The sequence below is a fragment of the Haliotis rubra genome, unplaced genomic scaffold (genome assembly GCF_003918875.1).
Source record: "Haliotis rubra isolate DU_JTF1 unplaced genomic scaffold, ASM391887v1 Scf223, whole genome shotgun sequence".
Lineage (NCBI taxonomy): Eukaryota > Metazoa > Mollusca > Gastropoda > Lepetellida > Haliotidae > Haliotis > Haliotis rubra.
The window spans coordinates 1,148,372-1,169,904 of NW_025766259.1; the positions used below are offsets into that span (position 1 = coordinate 1,148,372).

General features: G+C 43.6%; 1 protein-coding gene across 1 annotated transcript in view; it reads right to left on the minus strand.

Annotated features, from left to right (window-relative positions):
• Nucleotides 1-21,533, minus strand: part of LOC124277543 (GATA zinc finger domain-containing protein 14-like) — a 35,805-nt gene extending 14,272 nt beyond the window's left edge. Inside the window, exons 1-4 of the mRNA XM_046713253.1 lie at nt 21,524-21,533; nt 9,550-10,143; nt 8,948-9,184; nt 6,716-6,825 (exon numbers count right to left, since the gene is read on the minus strand). Of these exons, the coding sequence (XP_046569209.1) occupies nt 6,716-6,825; nt 8,948-9,184; nt 9,550-10,143; nt 21,524-21,533 (951 nt within the window). The remainder of the gene's footprint in view (nt 1-6,715; nt 6,826-8,947; nt 9,185-9,549; nt 10,144-21,523) is intronic.

A 21,533-nucleotide genomic window follows, 5' to 3' on the forward strand; every position in this document is an offset into this window, starting at 1 on the left:
GTATGTGTCCCTGTGTTTGTGTTAGTCTGTATGTGTGTGTATGTGTCCCTGTGTTTGTGTTAGTATGTATGTATGTGTCCCTGTGTTTGTGTTAGTGTGTATGTGTCCCTGTGTTTGTGTTAGTGTGTATGTGTGTGTATGTGTCCCTGTGTTTGTGTTAGTGTCCCTGTGTGTGTGTATGTGTCCGTGTGTTTGTGTTAGTGTGTATGTGTCCCTGTGTTTGTGTGAGTGTATGTGTCCCTGTGTTTGTGTTAGTGTGTATGTGTCCCTGTGTTTGTGTTAGTCTGTATGTGTGTGTCTGTGTCCCTGTGTTTGTGTTAGTGTGTGTGTATGTGTCTCTGTGTTTGTGTTAGTGTGTGTATGTGTTTCCCTGTGTTTGTGTTGTGTGTGTATGTGTCCCTGTGTTTGTGTTAGTGTGTATGTGTCCCTGTGTTTGTGTGTATGTGTCCCTGTGTTTGTGTTAGTCTGTATGTGTGTGTATGTGTCCCTGTGTTTGTGTTAGTGTGTATGTGTGTGTATGTGTCCCTGTGTTTGTGTTAGTGTGTATGTATGTGTCCCTGTGTTTGTGTTAGTCTGTATGTGTCCCTGTGTTTGTGTTAGTGTGTATTTGTCCCTGTGTTTGTGTTAGTGTGTATGTGTCCCTGTGTTTGTGTTAGTCTGTATGTGTGTGTCTGTGTCCCTGTGTTTGTGTTAGTCTGTATGTGTCCCTGTGTTTGTGTTAGTGTGTATGTGTCCCTGTGTTTGTGTTAGCGTGCCTGCGTGTGAGTGTAACTGCGTGTGAGTGTCCCTCTCTGTAGTGTACTGTGTGTGAGTGTATGTGTGTATCTGTGTCCATGTGTTTGTGTTAGTGTGCCTGCGTGTGAGTGTTCCTGTGTTTGTGTTAGTGTGTATGTGTCCCTGTGTTTGTGTTAGTGTGTATGTGTCCCTGTGTTTGTGTTAGTGTGCCTGCTTGTGTATGTGTCCCTGTGTTTGTGTTAGTCTGTATGTGTCCCTGTGTTTGTGTTAGTGTGTATGTGTCCCTGTGTTTGTGTTAGCGTGCCTGCGTGTGAGTGTAACTGCGTGTGAGTGTCCCTCTCTGTAGTGTACTGTGTGTGAGTGTGTGTATCTATGTGTTTGTGTTAGTGTGCCTGCGTGTGAGTGTTCCTGTGTTTGTGTTAGTGTGTATGTGTCCCTGTGTTTGTGTTAGTGTGTATGTGTCCCTGTGTTTGTGTTAGAGTGTGTATGTGTCCCTGTGTTTGTGTTAGCGTGCCTGCGTGTGAGTGTAACTGCGTGTGAGTGTCCCTCTCTCTCCCTGTGTTTGTGTTAGTGTGTATGTGTCCCTGTGTATGTGTTAGTGTGCCTGCGTGTGTATGTGTCCCTGTGTTTGTGTTAGTCTGTATGTGTCCCTGTGTTTGTGTTAGTGTGTATGTGTCCCTGTGTTTGTGTTAGTGTGTATGTGTCCCTGTGTTTGTGTTAGTGTGCCTGCGTGTGTATGTGTCCGTGTGTTTGTGTTAGTCTGTATGTGTCCGTGTGTTTGTGTTAGTGTGTATGTGTCCCTGTGTTTGTGTTAGTGTGTATGTGTCCCTGTGTGAGTGTACCTGCGTGTGAGTGTCCCTCTCTCTCTCTGTGTGTGTGAGTGTCCCTCTGTGTGTGTGTCTGTGTGTGTGTGTGTGTGTCCCTCTGTGTGTGTGTGTGTGTGTGTGTGTGTGTGTGTGTGTGTGTGTGTGTGTGACTGTGAGTGCGCCTGTATGTGTGAACAATATGACGGAGTAAAACTGAATGCGAGTGGTAAGATCTACCCCTTGAGGCCAGTTTGTCGGCTTATAGATCTACACAAACATGTGAGTGGGTGTTGATGCATTGTTTTAGATACACATATCAATAATCATTAGAAACGACATACATGTGGATATTTTTGCCGAACAGTCTCGCCGAACAGTCACGCCCAGTCTCACGACTGCGAACCCTACAACCTTCAACCACCCACTCTGTTGTAGGGACATACGTACTTATTTGCGATACACATGTACTCAATATTATTTATGACTACTCAGTAATTAGTTCGAACCTAGCAGTTCACGTACACGGCTTATCTGCAGATCCATTACGTTGATGTGTGGAGGTTATTCTAGTACCCATCTATTCATCAGGACTGTTGTACTGAACTGGCGACGGCCAAAATAACGTATACACCCATATGTTGAAATGTAAACGAACAAGAAATGGAGAGAGGAGAGAGAGAGAGAGAGAGAGAGAGAGAGAGAGAGAGAGAGAGAGAGAGAGAGAGAGAGAGAGAGAGAGAGAGAGAGAGAGAGAGAGAGAGAGAGAGAGAGAGAGAGAGAGAGAAAGAAGGGGAGACAGACAGGGAGAGAGAGAGAGGGAGGGAGGGAGACTGAGAGATGAGAAAGAGAGGGCGGGAAAGAGCAGAGAGAAAGACAGAGAGGGGGAGGAGGGGAGAGGAGAGTAAGATAGTAAGAGAAGGGGAGAGAGAAAGAGAGAGGTAGGTAGGTAGGTAGGTAGGGAACGAGAGAGATAGAAAGAGAGGGGGGAGAGAATATGAGAGAGAGGGGAGAAGGAGATAGGGGAGGAATAGAGAGGGGGGGGGGACGAACGAATGCATTTAACAAAATGTGAGTGAGAGTCGGTGTACATAGTCGAGTGTGAACCAGACAATCCAAAGATCGACACCAGGAAAAGAGAATCTTTTTAATAACATGACATCTACATTAAACAGTGTGCAATGGCATCACGTGCGGAAGCGGCAAATTTCTATAGTGAGTCGTTGCAGTTCTTGCAGGACTCACGAACAAAACAGAAGTTCAGTCGAGCACCGTTGTGTCGAACTCTGATAACTCGATATCTCGCTTGTCTCGATATAACATCTCGGTCCCAGCAAAATCCTGTAGTATATTGACTCTCATGTTGTAGTGTAGTGATGCAAGCACCGTTTTTTTCAGAGCATCACTTTTCAACAAATCATTATATCACAAGATCATCTAAACATTCATCGCCAACTTGTGACCTTGAACTTTGTGTTGCAAATGAGAGTAAGCGTCCCTTGGGTAATGTGAGTTGTGGCTCGTAATGTCGCCCTCCTGTCCACAGATGTAACCTTGTGTCATGAACTTTTTGTAGTTTTGTACGAAACAGAACAGATGGTGTCGCCAACGGTTATCGCAAACAGTTTCATAACAAATACATCTGCTGACCTTCATGAAATCACATAGCCAGCCCGCCATGATAACTCGAAACGTTGACCGTCTCGCCTAGTTCCCTCACGCTCACCAACACTGAGTCAGAGTGAGTGAGTGAATGTGGTTTTACGCCCCTTTAGGCAATATTTCAGTAATATCGCGGCGGGGGACACCAGAAATGGGCAGTCGAGTTCAAAGTGGCCATAAAATTTATAAGTATAGAACTTCGTTATATGCGTATACATGTTATCATGAACACGATTTTCTTATCACTTTTCTTCCTCTCTTAAACCGATCTCAGAGAAATAAATGTATTTTTATCGTGAGGGAGTTTAGCTTTACGCCGCTTTTAGCACAATTTCTGCAATATCAAGGCGCGCTTCACAGATTATACCCATGTGGGGAATCGAACCCGGGTCTTCGGTGTGACGAGCCAACGCTTTAACCACTAGGCTACCCCACCGGCCCATTTGTTTTCAAAGTTGCATCCAGAACTGTTCTGTCGAATCACTGGCTGTGAATGTTATATTCATATATTATTCTTACGCCATCGATGTCTGATTTTCATTTTGAATTTCGATAATGTGAAAATTCAAGTGAGTAATTATATACAATACTAGCCTAGTACCGTTGTCGTTTTTAATACAGCTCGCATATTTCAAAACGCTTTAGTCAAATGATTTTTCAAATACCCCCATTTTATAAAACGGAAACTCGTTTCGTGTTCTATATTACGAATAAATAGTAGCACTGGTTCATATACAACGATAGAAGCAGAGATTCTCCAAAAACGGTGTGTTAATAAACATCGTCATGTAGTGGTTTCAGAAAATGTATTAACGTTATCAGTTTCGGATTCAGGAGTTGTGAGAGTTCGACACAACGGTGCTCGACTGTATTTAATACGAGCATGAACAGACATAAATGTGTTTCGCGAGGAAACAAATGCCGGTACGTTTTTGAAAAATTTGCATATTTGGAAGTATGTGATGATTAACAGTGAGAAGTTCTAATCCCAACTAAACTGGCTCTGTCTAGTGATGATGTGAATGTATACAAAGATAATTACTTCGTTTGTTCAACGCCGCACTCAAAATTCCTACAGCCATATGGTATCGGTCTGTAAAATAATCGAGTCTGGACCAGACAAGTGGTCAACAGCATGAGCATCGATAGACGTATTTGGGATGCGATGACGTGTCAACCAAGTCAGGGAAACCACCTGATCCCGTTAGTTGCCTCTGACGACAACCATGGGTATCTGGAGACCAACCCTACTCAGATCATCATCGTTCATTTGCATCCATAAAACATCATAATCTTACTTTTTAAAGATTGTAACGAAGAGGTAACCACTGTCTAAGTGTTCTGGTGACGAAGAATGTGGATGAAGCTTTTGGTGACTGGTTTAGTGTGACCAACCCAAGGGCACTGGCCGCATCTTTGATCAAATTCGTACTGATGTGTTTCATGAAAATGTCAAAGTATGGAAACCTGGTAGGGACATTGTTGCATGTCGCGTTGTGGCAAATATACTCTTCTGGAATAAAGTAACTGTGGATTATTTCATGTTATGCCATTTTTTAATGCAAAAAGACAATAACATGATTTGTGGTGTTTTCGTTAATCCCTGTTTAACTGGTGACAGGATAATATCGAAATCTGTATGATTTGACACAAGGCATCGTGACACGCCCGTTAAGAGATGTGGTGTCAAACCTCAGTTCACAAATTCAGTATCGTGTGTGTCAACATTGGCGTTGATGCAGGCTTGCCCATGACGACGCATAGGCGACACTAAGCGATTGAAGAAAGCTTGGGGAATGTTGTTCCATGTCTGAACCAACGCTTGTCCCAATGTCAATGGCCGAATCTGGACTTGACGTAAACGTCTCTCCATTTCATCCCAAGCGTGTTCGATAAGGGACAGGCTAGCTATTCTCGAAACGTTTGTAGCCCGAACTTCTTAAGCCCATTCTTAACATATTGGCTACGATCAAAGTTAAGAATTCTTAGGGCTACGAACGTTTCGAGAATAAGGGACATGTCCGGGGAAACAGCTGGCCAAGGGAGTACCGGTATCTGTCAAAACTTCAGCGACACGTGGACGGGCATTATCTTGCTGAATCGTGAAGTTACGTCTCTGTCCTTGAATGAACGGCTGCATATAAGGCCCAATGATCTCATCCCTGTATCGCAGACCTGTCAGGTTGCCGTTGACAATGACAAGTTGTGTCCCACCATGATATGTGATGTCCTCCTCCACGCTGAACAACGTCAGCATACCGTTCACGCGTCATCATACCGTTCACCTCGCCGTCCGCACACCCTTGCCCTGCCATCTGAGCTGTCCAGATGAAATCTCGACTCGTCAGTGAACAAAATATCATCCCAATCTTATCTCCTGTACCGTAGATGCTGTCTGCACCAGGCAAGGTGCGCCTGTCGGTGGCGGGATGTTGTGCTCCCTCAGTCGGTTACGTACGTAGAGTCCTGGAACTGATTGGACGTACGCTAGGAATAGTTCGAGCAGTAAAGCTGTCAGTCTGGAATCGATTCCTTAGATGGGTCAGCCGAATGTGGTTGTCTTGCTGACGTGACGTCAGGTGTCAACATGCTTTTTCCAGATAAAGATATTTAGTGGTTTCCAAGGTCAAGTATTACTATATGAGCGTGAGTTACCTCCCCTAAATTGGCTAGAGTTGCTTCACGCCTATATTTAGGATAAGGCACATGCATGTGGTGCCCTTTTGGCAAGACCATGAGAAGCCACAAAATCATAACAGGACACATGCTATCAGATGAAGATGTTTTGAGAGAAATCTCCGCCCAGAGCAAAGATGGCATCCATGTTCCCAAATATGAAGAAACTTCTCAAGGATTTGATTCTGACATTTTTTGACATTTAAGTGTTAGGAATGTTACTTTTCACTCTTAAATTACTTCGAGTGGGTTCTCATCTACTGGCTAAAATGATCAGTTCATTAAATTTGTTGTTCCACTCGTAGTGGATGTGGTGATGGTTGTTGTAATTGTGGTAGTGGATGTGGTTGTTGCTGTTGTAATTGTGGTAGTGGATGTGGTGGTTGTAATTGTGGTAGTGGATGTGGTTGCTGTTGTAATTGTGGTAGTGGATGTGGTGGTTGTTGTAATTGTGGTAGTGGATGTGGTGGTTGCTGTTGTAATTGTGGTAGTGGATGTGGTGGTTGCTGTTGTAATTGTGGTAGTGGCTGTGATGGTTGCTGTTGTAATTGTGGTAGTGGATGTGGTGATTGATGTTGTAATTGTGGTAGTGGATGTGGTGGTTGCTGTAATTTTTGTAGTGGATGTGGTTGTTGTAAATGTGGTAGTGGATGTGGTGGTTGTTGTAATTGTGGTAGTGGATGTGTTGTTGTAATTGTGGTAGTGGATGTGGTGGTTGCTGTAATTGTTGTAGTGGATGTGGTGGTTGCTGTAATTGTTGTAGTGGATGTGGTGGTTATTGTAATTGTTGTAGTGGATGTGGTGGTTGCTGTAATTGTTGTAGTGGATGTGGTGGTTGCTCTTATTGTTGTAGTGGATGTGGTTGTAATTGTTGTAGTGGATGTGGTGGTTGCTCTTATTGTTGTAGTGGATGTGGTTGTTGTAATTGTTGTAGTGGATGTGGTGGCTGCTGTAATTGTTGTAGTGGATGTGGTGGTTGTAATTGTGGTAGTGGATGTGGTGGTTGCTGTAATTGTTGTAGTGGATGTGGTTGCTGTAATTGTGGTAGTGGATGTGGTGGCTGCTGTAATTGTGGTAGTGGATGTGGTGGTTGCTGTAATTGCTGTAGTGGATGTGGTGGTTGTAATTGTTGTAGTGGATATGGTTTCTGCTGTAATTGTGGTAGTGGATGTGGGGGTTGCTGTTGAACTTTAGCAGTTTATAGGGCGTCTTCTGCCCCCCTTTCTCGAACCCCGATTAACAGGCTATAACTGTATTACTGTGCTATTATTAGAAGTTATGTACCGGATTACTACATGTATATAAAGCGGCGGGGTCAAATTAAGTCGGGAAATGAACTCCTACCTATGACATAAAAACGTGGTCTTGATTCTGACAAAGAGATTAGCTACGGCTTACGCCCATATGAAGTATAGCGTGAAGTACACCCTACTTAGGGGTACCTTTAAAAGTCTTGTCAATATTTTTTCAGTGCAATGAGCAAGTACGCAACGTTGAACCCTAATACACCACCACATGACCCCTAATACACCACCACATGGATCAGTGGCTGTTACGGATGTCAGCGCTGATACATACCAATGGGAGTGACAGTGGTAGCGGAAGTCAGAGCGATAGTCGTTGTGGTAGTAGCTATGGTTGTGGAAGCAGTGTGCGAAATAGCCACTTGATCGCTAGGCCGTGGCTAGTAAAAATCCAGGCGGTCCAGTAAATCTCCACAGTCACTGGCCCGACTGGCTGGTCATTTTTCGTTGGGTCAATTTGTACATATACTGAGGGAAAAAATAAGGGTTCACATGAAAGCACAAGTGTTCCTTTATTTTTTTCCAAGTTTTCTTCACAAGCTTTGCATCGCACAGCTTGTGAAGAAACCTGGAAAAAAATAAAGGAACAATTGTGCTTTCATGTGATCCCTTATTTTTTTCCCTCAGTATATATCACTCTCTCCGACTTGTTAAGTTATAACACACTTTTAAATTCATGCAAAATTATGGCCTGATAAAAATGTTTAGCATAATAGCAGCTTAATGATGAAACCCGTGTCTACATTCAAATGTCGACCAGTAAATTATTTTGTCGGCTAGTAACTTGCAGGCATAGCTAGCGCGACTGGCTAGCAAAATGTGGAAGCTATTTCGCACACTGTGTGGAAGTCATGTGGGTAGCAGCTGTGGTAATGATAGTGGTTGTGGTAGTGCTAGTGATAGCGGTAGTCGTTGTTGGTAGAGGTTGTGTTTGTAGAAGTGATAGCGCTAGTGATGGTGGTAGTGCTAGTGATAATAGTTGTGGTAGTGGTAGTGTTTTCGGTAGTGGTGTTGGTAGCGATATTGATGACATTTACGGTACTGGCTATGATAGTGATAGAGGTAGCTGTTGTGATTGTGGTAGCGATAGCGATAGTGCTGGTGAAGGGATAGTGAGTCGTGGTGGTAATGGTGGCGGTTATGGTTGTGGTAGTGCTAGTGAAAGCGGTAGTCGTTGTGGTAGTGCTGGTTATAGTAGTGAAAGCAGTAACTCTCGTTGTAGTGGTCATTGCCGTGCTCGTTGCCGTGGTAGAAGTTATTGTTGTAATGGTAGTGGTAGTGATAGCGGTAGCCGCTGTAATTGTGGTAGTGATAGCGGTAGCCACTGTAATTGTGTTAGCGATAGCGGTAGCCGCTGTAATTGTGTTAGCGATAGCGGTAGCCGCTGTAATTTTGGTAGTGATAGCGGTAGCCGCTGTAATTGTGGTAGTGGTAGCGGTAGCCGCTGTAATTGTGGTAGCGATAGCGGTAGCCGCTGTAATTGTGGTAGTGATAGCGGTAGCCGCTGTAATTGTGGTAGCGATAGCGGTAGCCTCTGTAATTGTGGTAGCGATAGCGGTAGCCGCTGTAATTGTGGTAGTGATAGCGGTAGCCTCTGTAATTGTGGTAGCGATAGTGGTAACCGCTGTAATTGTGGTAGTGGCAGTGGTAGCCGCTGTAATTGTGGTAGTGGCTGTGGTGGTAGCCGCTGTAATTGTGGTAGTGGTAGTGGATGTGGTGGTTGTTGTGTGGTAGTTGTGTTGTAAGTGGAGTGGATGTGGTGGTTGCTGTGTGTAATTGTGTAAATTGCAGCAGTGGATGTGGATGTAGTAGTGGATGTGGTGGTTGCTGTTGTAATTGTGGTAGTGGATGTTGTTGCTGTTGTAATTGTAGCAGTGGATGTGGTGGTTCTTGTAATTGTTGAAGTGGATGCTCTTGTAATTGTGGTAGTGGATGTGGTGGTTGTTGTAATTGTTGTAGTGGATGTGGTGGTTGTTGTAATTGTAGTAGTGGATGTGGTGGTTGCTGTTGTAATTGTGGTAGTGGATGTTGTTGCTGTTGTAATTGTAGCAGTGGATGTGGTGGTTTCTGTTGTAATTGTAATTGTCGCAGTGGATGTTGTTTCTGTTGTACTTGTGTTAGTGGATGTTGATGCTGTTGTAATTGTGGTAGTGGATGTTGTTGCTGTTGCAATTGTGGCAGTAGATGTTGTTGCTGTTGTAATTGTCGCAGTGGATGTGTAATTGTAGTGCAGTGGTGGTGGTTGCTGTTGTTGTAATTGTAGCTGTGGATGTGGCTGCTGTTGTAATTGTGGTAGTGGATGTTGTTGCTGTTGTAATTGTGGTAGTGGATGTGGTGGTGGTTGTTGTAATTGTAGTAGTGAATGTTGCTGCAGTTGTAATTGTAGCAGTGGATGTGGTGGTTGCTGTTGTAATTGTAGCAGTGGATGTGGTGGCTGCTGTTGTAATTGTAGTAGTGGATGTAGTTGCTGTAATTGTAGTAGTGGATGTGGTTGTTGCTGTAATTGTGGTAGTGGATGTGGTTGTTGCTGTAATTGTAGTAGTGGATGTGGTTGTTGCTGTAATTGTAGTAGTGGATGTGGTTGTTGCTGTAATTGTAGTAGTGGATGTGGTTGTTGCTGTTGTAATTGTAGTAGTGGATGTGGTTGTTGCTGTAATTGTGGTAGTGGATGTGGTTGTTGCTGTAATTGTGGTAGTGGATGTGGTGGTTGTTGTTGTAATTGTAGTAGTGAATGTTGTTGCTGCTGTTGTAATTGTAGCAGTGGATGTGGTTGTTGCTGTTGTAATTGTAGCAGTGGATGTGGTGGTTGCTGTTGTAATTGTAGCAGAAGATGCGGTTGTTGCTGTAATTGTGGTAGTGGATGTGGTGATTGCTGTTGTAATTGTAGTAGTGGATGCTGTGGTTGCTGTCGCAGTTGTTGTAGTAGAGGTAGAGACAGTGGTGGTTGGTAGTTGTTAGTATTTCTGCTGGTTATAGGTAAACAGAGTACACTTTTCTCCACTGCCATCGTGTGAAAAAACCATTTTGCTATATAGGTGCACGGTCATTAAGTTTGTCGTCATAGCCAGCTTACAAAAGGTAGTTCAAACGGATAGACTCTGTTTCTTGTCGGGCACATCTATACATAACCAAGAGGGCGTGACATACTAGGCAGATAAACGGAAACCATTAAATATGAAGCCACTTATATTTGTTCCTTAAGGTATTAAATAAAACGTTTTATGGTGACGGCAGATTAGGCCTTGGAGCCAGCTATTTCATCTTTCATAGCTCCATATGTCGTCATTCATTTGGGTTTTTCTCGGAGACATACACATGACAAGCATTATGTGCATCGAAATGGTATTCAAATTTAATGAAAGGGTGTATTTAGTGAGTGAGGGAGTGTTGTTTTCCGCCTCCGTAACCACAAATGAAAAGTATCAAACAGGACTGAAAATGATCGAGTTTCGAGCGATATCAGATATAGGGCACCAGGTTACAAGTTGACGAAGAGTCCCTGTCAGTAATAACACTGTTAGACCCCGATGTATACTTGGCGTCATTAATGAAGGGTCAAGCTATTGGTAACACTATTTTTTAAAAATTTTCGTTTCTCTTTGAAAGACAACTGAATGTTTTGCAAACTTTCTTAATTAGGCCGTTAAAAGTATTACGTTCTTTAACGTCCGATACAGTCTACCTCGTTTTTATTCACATTTGCAACATGGAAATCCACCTGCCACTTACAGTCCGTTTGAGTCAGAAACGGACCGATGAAATGCAAATTTGATCATTGTACAAAATTGCCACATAACTATAAATAGTACACATGTTTATCATTTACTAATACCCAACAGCTTTCTTATATTTGAAAATTTTCTGGACTCCACCAAAAAGTTCTTTAAGAAACTATCATTACAATTTTGACACAGTTCACTATTTGTTACGTGGGAGGAGTGCAGAGAAAGGGACTGTAATGTCAATGATTTGCACGTGCAAGTCGCTCTATCCATGGAAAGTGGAGGACAATACACATGCATTAGGCTATAGGCCTTTTGGAATCTGGTCAAACTCAGGTCAGGTTGCTGTACGCTTTAATGTGAGTCAGAGTGTTATTGGTAGGCTGTGGCAGAGATTTGAAGCCAATGGGTCCGTGGAATATGCACGTCGACCAGGTCACAACAGACCGAGATGATAGGCACATTAACACCGCGTTACTTAACAGATTCCTTAACGCAGCAGATATTCAGACAGAACACTTCATTGTCAACAATGTAAGGACATCCAGGAAGCACCGTTCGTCGACGTTTAAGGGCAGCCTGACTCCGCTGAAGGCGACCTGCAGTTCGTCCACCAGGCGCGTTTGAGATGGAGTAGACATCATGGCCGCTGGAATCAACGTCAATGGTCTCGTGTGCTCTTCACAGATGACAGCAGATTCAATTTGTGCTTCCGTGATCGTCGGCAGATGATTTATCTTGACAATCGGGAGCACATCACAGATGCAACTGTGGCCACGCATAACCGATTTTGCGCGAGGGGGGTTGGGGTGGGTGTCGGTTTGGGCAGGGATAGCTTCATAGGTTACATTTAAGTGCGCTTCATGTGGTGGAAGAGGTTTAAAGTCGAGTTACATTTCATTTGTGGAATGACGTGCATTGGAATATGTTAAGTGCTTATTGTGTGTATTTTGGTTCCCTCTGGTATTTTTGTGTGTCTGTATATGTGTGAGCGTGTTTGTGCATGTGTGTGAGCGCATGTGCGTGCGAGCGCTTATCATGGCCACAGCCCTCGATCGACTTACGAATATGAAGTCACGTTTTCACACCACCTGCTTGCATCCGTTAGAAATCAGTTGGCGTCTTTTAGTCATGTTTTATGCATTAAATTCAAAAACGTCTTCTGTACATACTTGATAAAGATGAAAGGTGCTGGGCACTATAATGAAAACGGCTTCAATAGCTGCTGCGTCCAAAGGAAATCAGTTAATATAGACCTTACTGAAGCCAATGTCTTCACACAGTACATTCATACCAATACAAAACGTCAGCATCAATGCAAATGCCTGAAAATCCTCAAGTTTTATTGTCTTCCGAAACAGATTGTATGGGGTGTAACAGGTAAAACTGTGATGATAAAAGTAGGAAAGGGTCACAGAAATAGGTGACGACACCAGACAAGGTTGGGCATGGTCTACTATTTAGGTAGCCCACAATAGTTACAGAAAATAAGTTCATTGGGTGGGAACAAGTGCGCAATGTGTATGTATGTATGTATGTATGTATGTATGTATGTATGTATGTATGTATGTATGTATGTATGTATGTATGTATGTATGTATGTATGTATGTATGTATGTATGTATGTATGTATGTATGTATGTATGTATGTATGTATGTATGTATGTATGTATGGATGGATGGATGATGGATGGACGGACGGACGGACGGACGGACGGATGGATGGACGGATGGACGTATGTATGTATGTATGTATGTAGGATGTATGTATGTATGTATGTATGTATGTATGTATGTGTGTGTGTGTGTGTATGGATAGATGGATGGATGGATGTATGATGGACGGACGGACGGATGGATGTATATATGTATGGATGGATGTAGGATGTATGTTTGTATGTATGTATATATGTATGCATGTAGGATGGATGGATGGATGGATGGATGGATGGATGGATGGATGTGTGTGTGTGTGTCTGTGGATGGATGGATGTGTGTGTGTCTGTGTCTGTAGGATGGATGGATGGATGGATGGATGGATGGATGGATGGATGGATGGATGGATGGATGGATGGATGGATGGATGGATGGATGGATGGATGGATGGATGGATGCATGCATGCATGTATGGTTCCTCACATTTGGTACTTCCCAATCTCTTGATTGACTTTGGGAGAGTACCTGGGACCTTTGCTGCAGGAACAGGGCCCTTCTGACCCTCCGAAAAGTTCTTGGTGAGTTCATTACCTGTCTGTGTGGGTCTGTGCAAGGGTCCTGAATAGTCTCACCGCCCCTGAACCACTGATAAGCTCTCCCGGCAATGCTAAAGCCCTAAATGAGGCAAGTCTAGATTTCCTAAGGTTCAGGATGAATTTCCCATCTCACTGTGGCTCCTTTTCAATTTAAATGTTACTATCAAATTATATATATCCAGAGACTATGCATGCTTTGGCTAGGCTCCTGAGGTGAGTTAACCGTGCCAGGATGACCCTCCCCACTCTGCTGCAATAAGCCTCTGTAATGATAACCGTCATTTACCGTCATCGCCATTCACATGGCTATGACCCCGAGGTCTACACATGGCTATGACCCCGAGGTCTACACATGGCTTGTTTGGAGACACGCAACTGAGCAAGAACCTCAGCTGTGTCAAAATCTCAAACCCAGTTTGTAATTTAAGTGAAAACTTGAGTTAGTGTTAAGAAATCGGAGCCAGAGCGGCTCGGAAAATGATACTTATAAACCTCTTTGGAATAGGCTCTTTTATACAGCCTCTGACAAGTGCCTGTCAACAAATCCAATCTTGTCCTTTTTTGTTAAAGCCGATACAAAATATTTATTTTATTAGTTTTCTGTCTCATTTGACAACTATGTGAGGGGCGAAAATCCAGGAAACGCATGGTAAATATGCCGACCTCTCCTGGAAATATCTGGCTTGCATCCCACGTACACTGTTGTCAAACTCCCCATTGTCTTGGCATCAATTTGTTTAATCTCACTATTGTTGATATCAATAGTTTTAACATTACATTTGGTTCTAGTATAATTTAATAGGGATCGCTTTGGGGGTTTTTCAGACAATATCTTGAGATAGAGGACGAAGTTAAGTTTTTCAGACCGTATCTTGACAATAGAGGACGAGGTTAAGTGATCAAGTTGATTAAATTTCAATGATGAATTTGGAGATCTTTTGTTTGTTCTGAGTAATAAAACAGCAGGAGGACAACGGAGAGCAACAGTTTACGAAGAAGGTATTTTTTTACGAGGGCTCGTTTTACCGAAACAGTGCTGCCAACAATGACCGTATCATTTGGGGTACAAAACTGTGTCACGGACGAGCAGACAAAGTGACTTACATAATGTAATTCATCGAAGCATAGTTCAACTATATGACTCCCCTTTAAAGTAACGTTTAGTAGCAAACTTTCAAATTACCTTACCATGAAAAATTAATCTGCGATATTGCGCGCTCACTGTGGTCTTGCATAAGGGTAATTACTCTCGTATGTAGACAGTGAGACGTGACGGGAGCTCCTCTGTAACTCAGGCCTACCGTATGCTATGGTTACAGTTTAACTATTTAGGTGAGGCACAAATAAAGTTCGATTTGAATTTCAAATGAATACCTTTGATGAAAACTTACAGCAGATACCAATCTTACACGTTGACGAGGGACAGGCCTTGCATGTAATTTGCAAGTTTGATTATCGAATCCCCACCGATCTAAGCAATTTGTTTATGGGGTAGGTTGTGACTTAACTTTACTCTTTTTAAATAATCATATCTCAATGGTTTTTCTGCTACAATCTAAACAAGGTAAGTTACCAAGACGTTCCAGGCATATTGTTCGTCTGATATCGTTCAATAACCATCACATAGCCAAACAACTTATTTTCATATTTACATAGATGCGTAAAGATTCAGAGCAACAAATATAGACAGACAGATTATTTATTTGAGTCTCACCTCACTTGTGAAGTGAGGTGAAATTGGGTTTAACGTCGTGCTTGAGAATATTTCGCTCATATGACGACGTGCATGCGTGTGTATGTGTATATGCGGCTGCTTGTACTAGCCCAGACTTAAGCTGGTTTTATAGTGCTAGCCCACTGAGATACCAGTGAAGCAGGAATACCCCACTCAGACACATTATACTGACTCCGAGCCGACCAGTCCTTGTTGTACCCATTAATGCCGAGCGCCAGGCAGGACCAACAAGTACCATATTTTAACAACTTTTGGTATGACGCGGCCGGGGATCGAACCCGCGACCTTCCGCTCTCCGGGAGGACGCTCTAACCACTACACCACGGAGGCGGTCCACCTCACTTGTAAAATACAGGACATATATATAGGCTGTAATACAGAATAAATGATATGTATGGCAAGAGGGACGACTTAAACTCCCAGTCGTCGACTTCCCCTTTATGTCGAGCAATATTCCTGCAGTTACTGCCTTTGGTGATTACATTTCGGAACGTTAAACCGAGATTTCAAAGATCGTCATATGACTCTAGTTGTTTCATCAAGGTTACACCATTTAGGCACCAATCAGTAAAGCATTAATAAAGGTTTATAGTAGACATGTGGAGGCCATTTCCAAATTATGCCATCGGCCAAAGTATTGTCCGATGCAATTCCCTATTTTGACTTGTACCTGACGTTCTCGTGTTATTTTCGGGTGAATGATTGACTAGCCTTCCCGTGTGTTTATGACGGGTTTCACTGATAGTGATTTGATACTCATTCATAAACACATGATGAGGATGTAGTCGAAATCATAAAATCGATTCTACTCTTAGCAAAGATTTTCTTTGGATGTGGAATCGGTCTTGTTTTTTTATTTTTATTCCCAAAAGCATCTGGTGTGGTAACCAAGCCAAACTTTTCTTTTATTAATACCTCATCCAATACATATATCATATAAACAAAATACACAATAAGTGTATACACAAAAACGACAAATAAAATAATATATATGTGCATTGTCCGTGCTTAAGAACCTTGAGATTGCAGTTACATTTAATTAATTGTGTACATATATTGGTTTTGTCGCTATTAGTAACAGCTGTATGAATGGAGTACTGTACTAAAGGACATCTCGCGATTACGGCCAACTCTCGCGATTACGGCCAACTCTCGCGATTTCGCAGTACCGCACCCTTGGCCGATTTAGTTAGAGAATGTCCTTTACAGTATTCCGTACTGAGATGCGTACGTTTCTTAAACTGTGGTATGGTATCTCAATAGGTTTCAAGCTGGAACAAGCTCTCACACACACACACACACACACGCACACGCACGCACGCACACACACACACACCACACACACGCACGCACGCACGCACACATATACACCACACACACGCACGCACGCATACACATATACACCACACACACACACACATATGAGGAAAACTGTTCGTAATAAAAAATCATCGTAATTAAGTTCGCCGAAAATAAGCCCTGACTGGCGCACGGATACCCGTGATGCTGTAAATGACTGCGCAATGTTGATCGATGCAAATCATGATAAGACTATACGACATGCCACCTCAAGTTTAGACAGGACACGAAACTAACATAGCGTTATGAAACGAGGAAGTGCATTCAAACGCGCACCTGTTCAACAGACCACTTATCTGATTGCTTGGGTTTACAGTCTTCAAGGATATGCCCGTAGAACTGCGTGACGAAACATGCTCGGATACGACTTTACGACTTTAAAGCTGATTTTCTGAACTGAAATTTGATAGTATGTCTTGTCATCATCGTTGTATTACAGTATTAAACCTCAGGCTCACGTACATCTAATACAATGAGAGCATTTGAAAAAGAGTGCTACAGCAAAAACTACAGTTGTAAAGATCGGATATTCATGGCATCTTTAATGAAAGTTGCTAAATGTTTAAGATGACTTACATTGAAACTATCACTTAGCATAGGCATGGACAGTGAAAATGGGAAATATTTTGAGTGATTATGTTTTCGAGTATGTATTTGTCTGAACAATAACGACCTCAAAGGAAACGCTAGTACGTTATATACTTGTAGTTCGTTATACACATTTCGACTAGGTTATACAATAAGTGAAAGGGAAACAAATCGTCATAACCGTATTCGTGATATACGTATTTTGCTGAAAATATTATCCATCAAGGCGCATGCAGCGGCTGTGTGTCAGCGTGAGTGAGTGAGTTGGCTCTTACTTAGTCTGTCTCACAGTCTCTGAATCACATTATTTTCCCTAATTCCAAGCCCTTCCTGCAATGGTAAAGACCTAAATGAAGCAAATCTTAACCCGAATCTCCCATCTCACTGGGGCTTCTTTTCAATTTAAATGGGTTTATTTGTTACTATCAAAATTATAATATTCAGGGACCAAGCCTTAGTTTAGGTCTTACGCCGCTTTTAGCAATATTCCAGCAATATCACGGCGGGGACACCAGAAATGGGCTTCACACATTATACCCATGTGGGAAATCGAAACCGGATCTTCGGTGTGACGAGCGAACGCCTTAACCACTAGGCTACCCCACCGGCCCCTGTGTGTCAGAACAAATCTTGTGTTAACTGTTTCCAAAATATACTCCATTTTTTGTTGCCTCATATCACGTTTCAACGAATGCTGGCAGTGATTTATTTATGCGAGACGTTTATGACTGTCATCCATATCATAACCAGAGACAATCCGAAATTTGAACCCCGCGATCATAGGATTCTGGTGCGAATAGGGGAGCGAACTGCGGCCTTACGCGAATTGGCCATCCTCACATCCTGAGTGAGGTGAGGTGAGGTGAGGTGAGGTGAGGTGAAATTGGGCTTAACGGCGCGCTGGAGAATATTTCGCTCATATGACGACGTGCATGCGTGTGTATGTGTAGGTGCGGCTGCTTGTACTAGCCCAGACTTAAGCTGGTTTTATAGTGCTAGCCCACTGAGATACCATGCCGCAGTGAAGCATGAATACCCCACTCAGACACATTATACTCACTCCGAGCCGACCAGTCCTTGTTGTACCCATTAATGCCGAGCGCCAGGCAGGGACCAACAAGTACCATATTTTAACAACTTTTGGCATGACGCGGCCGGGGATCGAACCCGCGACCTTCCGCTCTCCGGGCAGACGCTCTAACCAATACACCACGGAGGCGGTCACATCCTGAGTGACTAGAGGCGGGATAAGGACATTGCTTCTAAGTGTTGTTGATGAGAGAGTGAGTGAGTAAGTTTGGTTTTACGCCGCTTTTAGCAATACTCCAGCAATATCACGGCGTGCTAGACCAGAAATGGGCTTCACACATTGTACCTATGTGGGGAATCGAACCCTGGTCTTCGGCGTGACAAGCTAACGCTTTAGGCACAGAGAAGCCCAAAAGTTCCGAGTCTGTGCGTACGTACGTGCGTATGTGTGATTGTGTGCCTGTGTGTACCTGTCTAATACCGGTTTTATTGGACTGCCCACAACGGTACCCTTTCGTTGTCTAACGTGGTTACCCAGACACAGCCAAACAGACTCCGGGCCGACCAGGGCGCCGTTGTAGAAAGCAAACTTAGACAGGCGTAAGTCTATGTTATGGTATGGGAGTTACGATCACCTTTGCGCTAAGATCGCTTTGTACAACGACACCCTGGGCCCCGTTCCTGAAAGCGATCGTAGCGCCAAGGTGATCGTAACTCCCATACTTTAACATAGACTTACGACAGTCGTAGCGCTACGATCGCTTTGAGGAACGGGACCCTGACCTTTAGAACTACGCCGGGGATCGAACCACAGACCCGCTGTCCTCCCAGTAGACTTTCCATCCACTGGACCATGGAGGCGGTCGCTTATCATAGTCTCTATCTATAAGATAAAACTCCCTGTCACACAGTCCTAACTGTTAGGTCCGAGCAAAACCGGATGACTGCAATCTGTCACCAGTATATTGAGTATTACGTACCCGATTGACCCGGGTTAGAATTGATCTTCAGCAACTAACGGGATCGGGTGGTCAGGTTTGCTGACTTGGTTGACACATGTCACCGTATCCCAATTACGTAGATCGAGGCTCATGCTGTTGATCACTGGATTGTCGGTTCCAGACTCGATTATTTTCAAACCGCTTCCATATAGCTGGAATATTGCTGCGTGCGGCGTTAAACAGCAAACCAGCCTATCAAACCAATATTGTAGGAGAGGCTAGTATCGGGGACTTGGTTCATGCATACCATCGTATCCCACTTACGCCTATCGATGCTCACTAGGTGGGGTGGCCTAGTGGTTAAAGCGTCCGCTCGTCACACTGAAGACCCGGGTTCGATTCCCCACATGGATACAAAGTGTGAAGCCCATTCTTGATGTCCGACACCGTTATATTGCCGAAAGCGGCGTAAAACCAAAATCAATTAATCAATTTATGATCTTAACCACAGGCTTGCCTCCTCCAGATTCGTTTATTTACAGACCGCCGTCGTATAGCTTAAATATTTCTGAATACGGTCCTAAAGCGCAAACAAACAAGCATGTAAACACATTACTGGAGTATCCCTTATGGGGACGGAAAGCGATTTTTAAATTATTTTTTAATTTGATTTATGAAGTTACACAAATCCACTGACAACACAGAGACGCTGTAACGGGTTACCAAGGTCTACCCCACGTCAGCGTGTCTCCTCCGCCTTTCAACAGAATAACAGTTAATCCTCCACTAGACGTAATGATTGTGTGATCCCACCGAGCATCTTCATCTCTAACGGTCCTTCAACATAGCTGCCGCTGAGCCTTGAATTCTTGATTGAGCTGGCTAATATTACTCATTGATAACATTCTTTGACCCTGTTTTGCTCCCTAATGTCTTCGACAAAGACGTCCCCTTAACGGATCTTCTATGAACGCAACGCTGTCAAAATGTATATCGAACGTGACATCTGGATTAGATTCTGATAAATAGATGGCAATATATTACGTTTTCAAATTATGGATCATATGTCGTCTTAATATGCATATGAGATGATAAAAGTTGATAAACTACTTTCTAACAATACTTAATTGGTAAATAAACCGCTAAAATTAAATCGACGAAGATTAAGATGGTTAAACTGTACCGAGTCGCCTAAGCCCCATAAGCAGCCGTTAATCCTAGATCCTAATAAGGGGTTATGTTAACTAAAGGAAGATTTCTATAAAAGCAGTTTAAATAACTGTGAGGTCTCATCTTTCAGCTTGCACCATTGACTAGGAAAGTATGGCAATCGCTGCGCACCCTAGTGGGCCCAGCACGCTGCTGTGGTCGCCTTGTTGTCCCTGAACAGGGGGTAATTCATTTGAGGGCCACAAACTAAAGGCTTCAGTGCGACTTTTCTGTAGGGAGGGTATTTTTTCCTGGTTAACGGAGAGTGTCCAGGTCGTTATGCACTACTGAAGCTTGGGATATGTTGGGAGAATGGGAGGTGAGGAAGGATTTGAGTTGAGGGTGGGGGTTGGGGTGGGGGTGTGGGGGAGGCTTTTTGGGTAGACTGGAAGTGGGAGGGTTGTCATGAGCGTGATGGTGTCTGAGAATGTTTGACCGAGTGCGTGAGAGTGCGTGAGAGTGAGCGTCTGAGTGTGTTTTGGGGGGTCGAGTGGATGGATGAATGTGTGTGGGGGTGGGGTGGGGTTGGGGGTTGGTTGGAGGAGTGAGTGTATGTGAGAATATGGTGGCGAGAGTGAGCGTCTGAGTGTGTTATTGGGGTCGAGTGGATGGATGATGTGTGTGTTGGGTGGGGGTGGGTGGTTAGTTGGAGGAGTGAGGGTATGTGAAAATATGGTGGTGAGAGTGAGCGTCTGAGTGTGTTATTGGGGGTCGAGTGGATGGATGAATGTGTGTGTGGGTGGGGGTGGGGGTGGGGGTTGGTTGGAGGAGTGAGGGTATGTGAGGATATGGTGGTGAGAGTGAGCGTCTGAGTGTGTTATTGGGGGTCGAGTGGATGGATGAATGTGGGGGTGGCGTGCGGGTGGGGTGGGGTTGGAGGTGTGCCTGTGTGTTTGCTTGGGGGTGGGGGTGAGAGAGAGAGAGAGTGTGTGTGTGTGTGTGTAAATGAGTGTGAATGTCTGTGAGAGTGAGTGAGTGACATAGTACAAAAGTGCATGCGTGCGTTTGTGTTAGGAATGCAATAGTAGGTGGGTTCTTTGAGAGGCATTTTAGAAGTTGTATAGATGAAAGAAAAAAAAAGTTGTATGGATAGTCAAATTCTTTATTGCAATGAGTGCGACGTTTCGGTGTAGGTACTAACACCGTTATCAAGCAAGTGATGTATTATCTAGTACCTACACCGAAACGTCGCACACATTGTAATAAAAAAGTTGACTATCCATATAACTTGGTTTTCCATCAATAGTAGGTGGGGACTGGATATGTCCTGTAACACTTGACAGTAATTCCCGGATCATGAACCGAGCACGAGTAGCATTTTATTTTGTAGAAAGTGGTCTTGCCGCAAACAAATCACAGCAACCAACACTAATTCATTAACGCACACTTTCAGCCCTTACAAACACCCATCTATCACGCCGTACACTAGCACTTTCTAAACATGTTTCCACGAAACCTGCCTCTGTTGTGGTGGTGATGGTGGTGTGTGTGGGGGGGGGGGGACTTACTCTCCGCCAT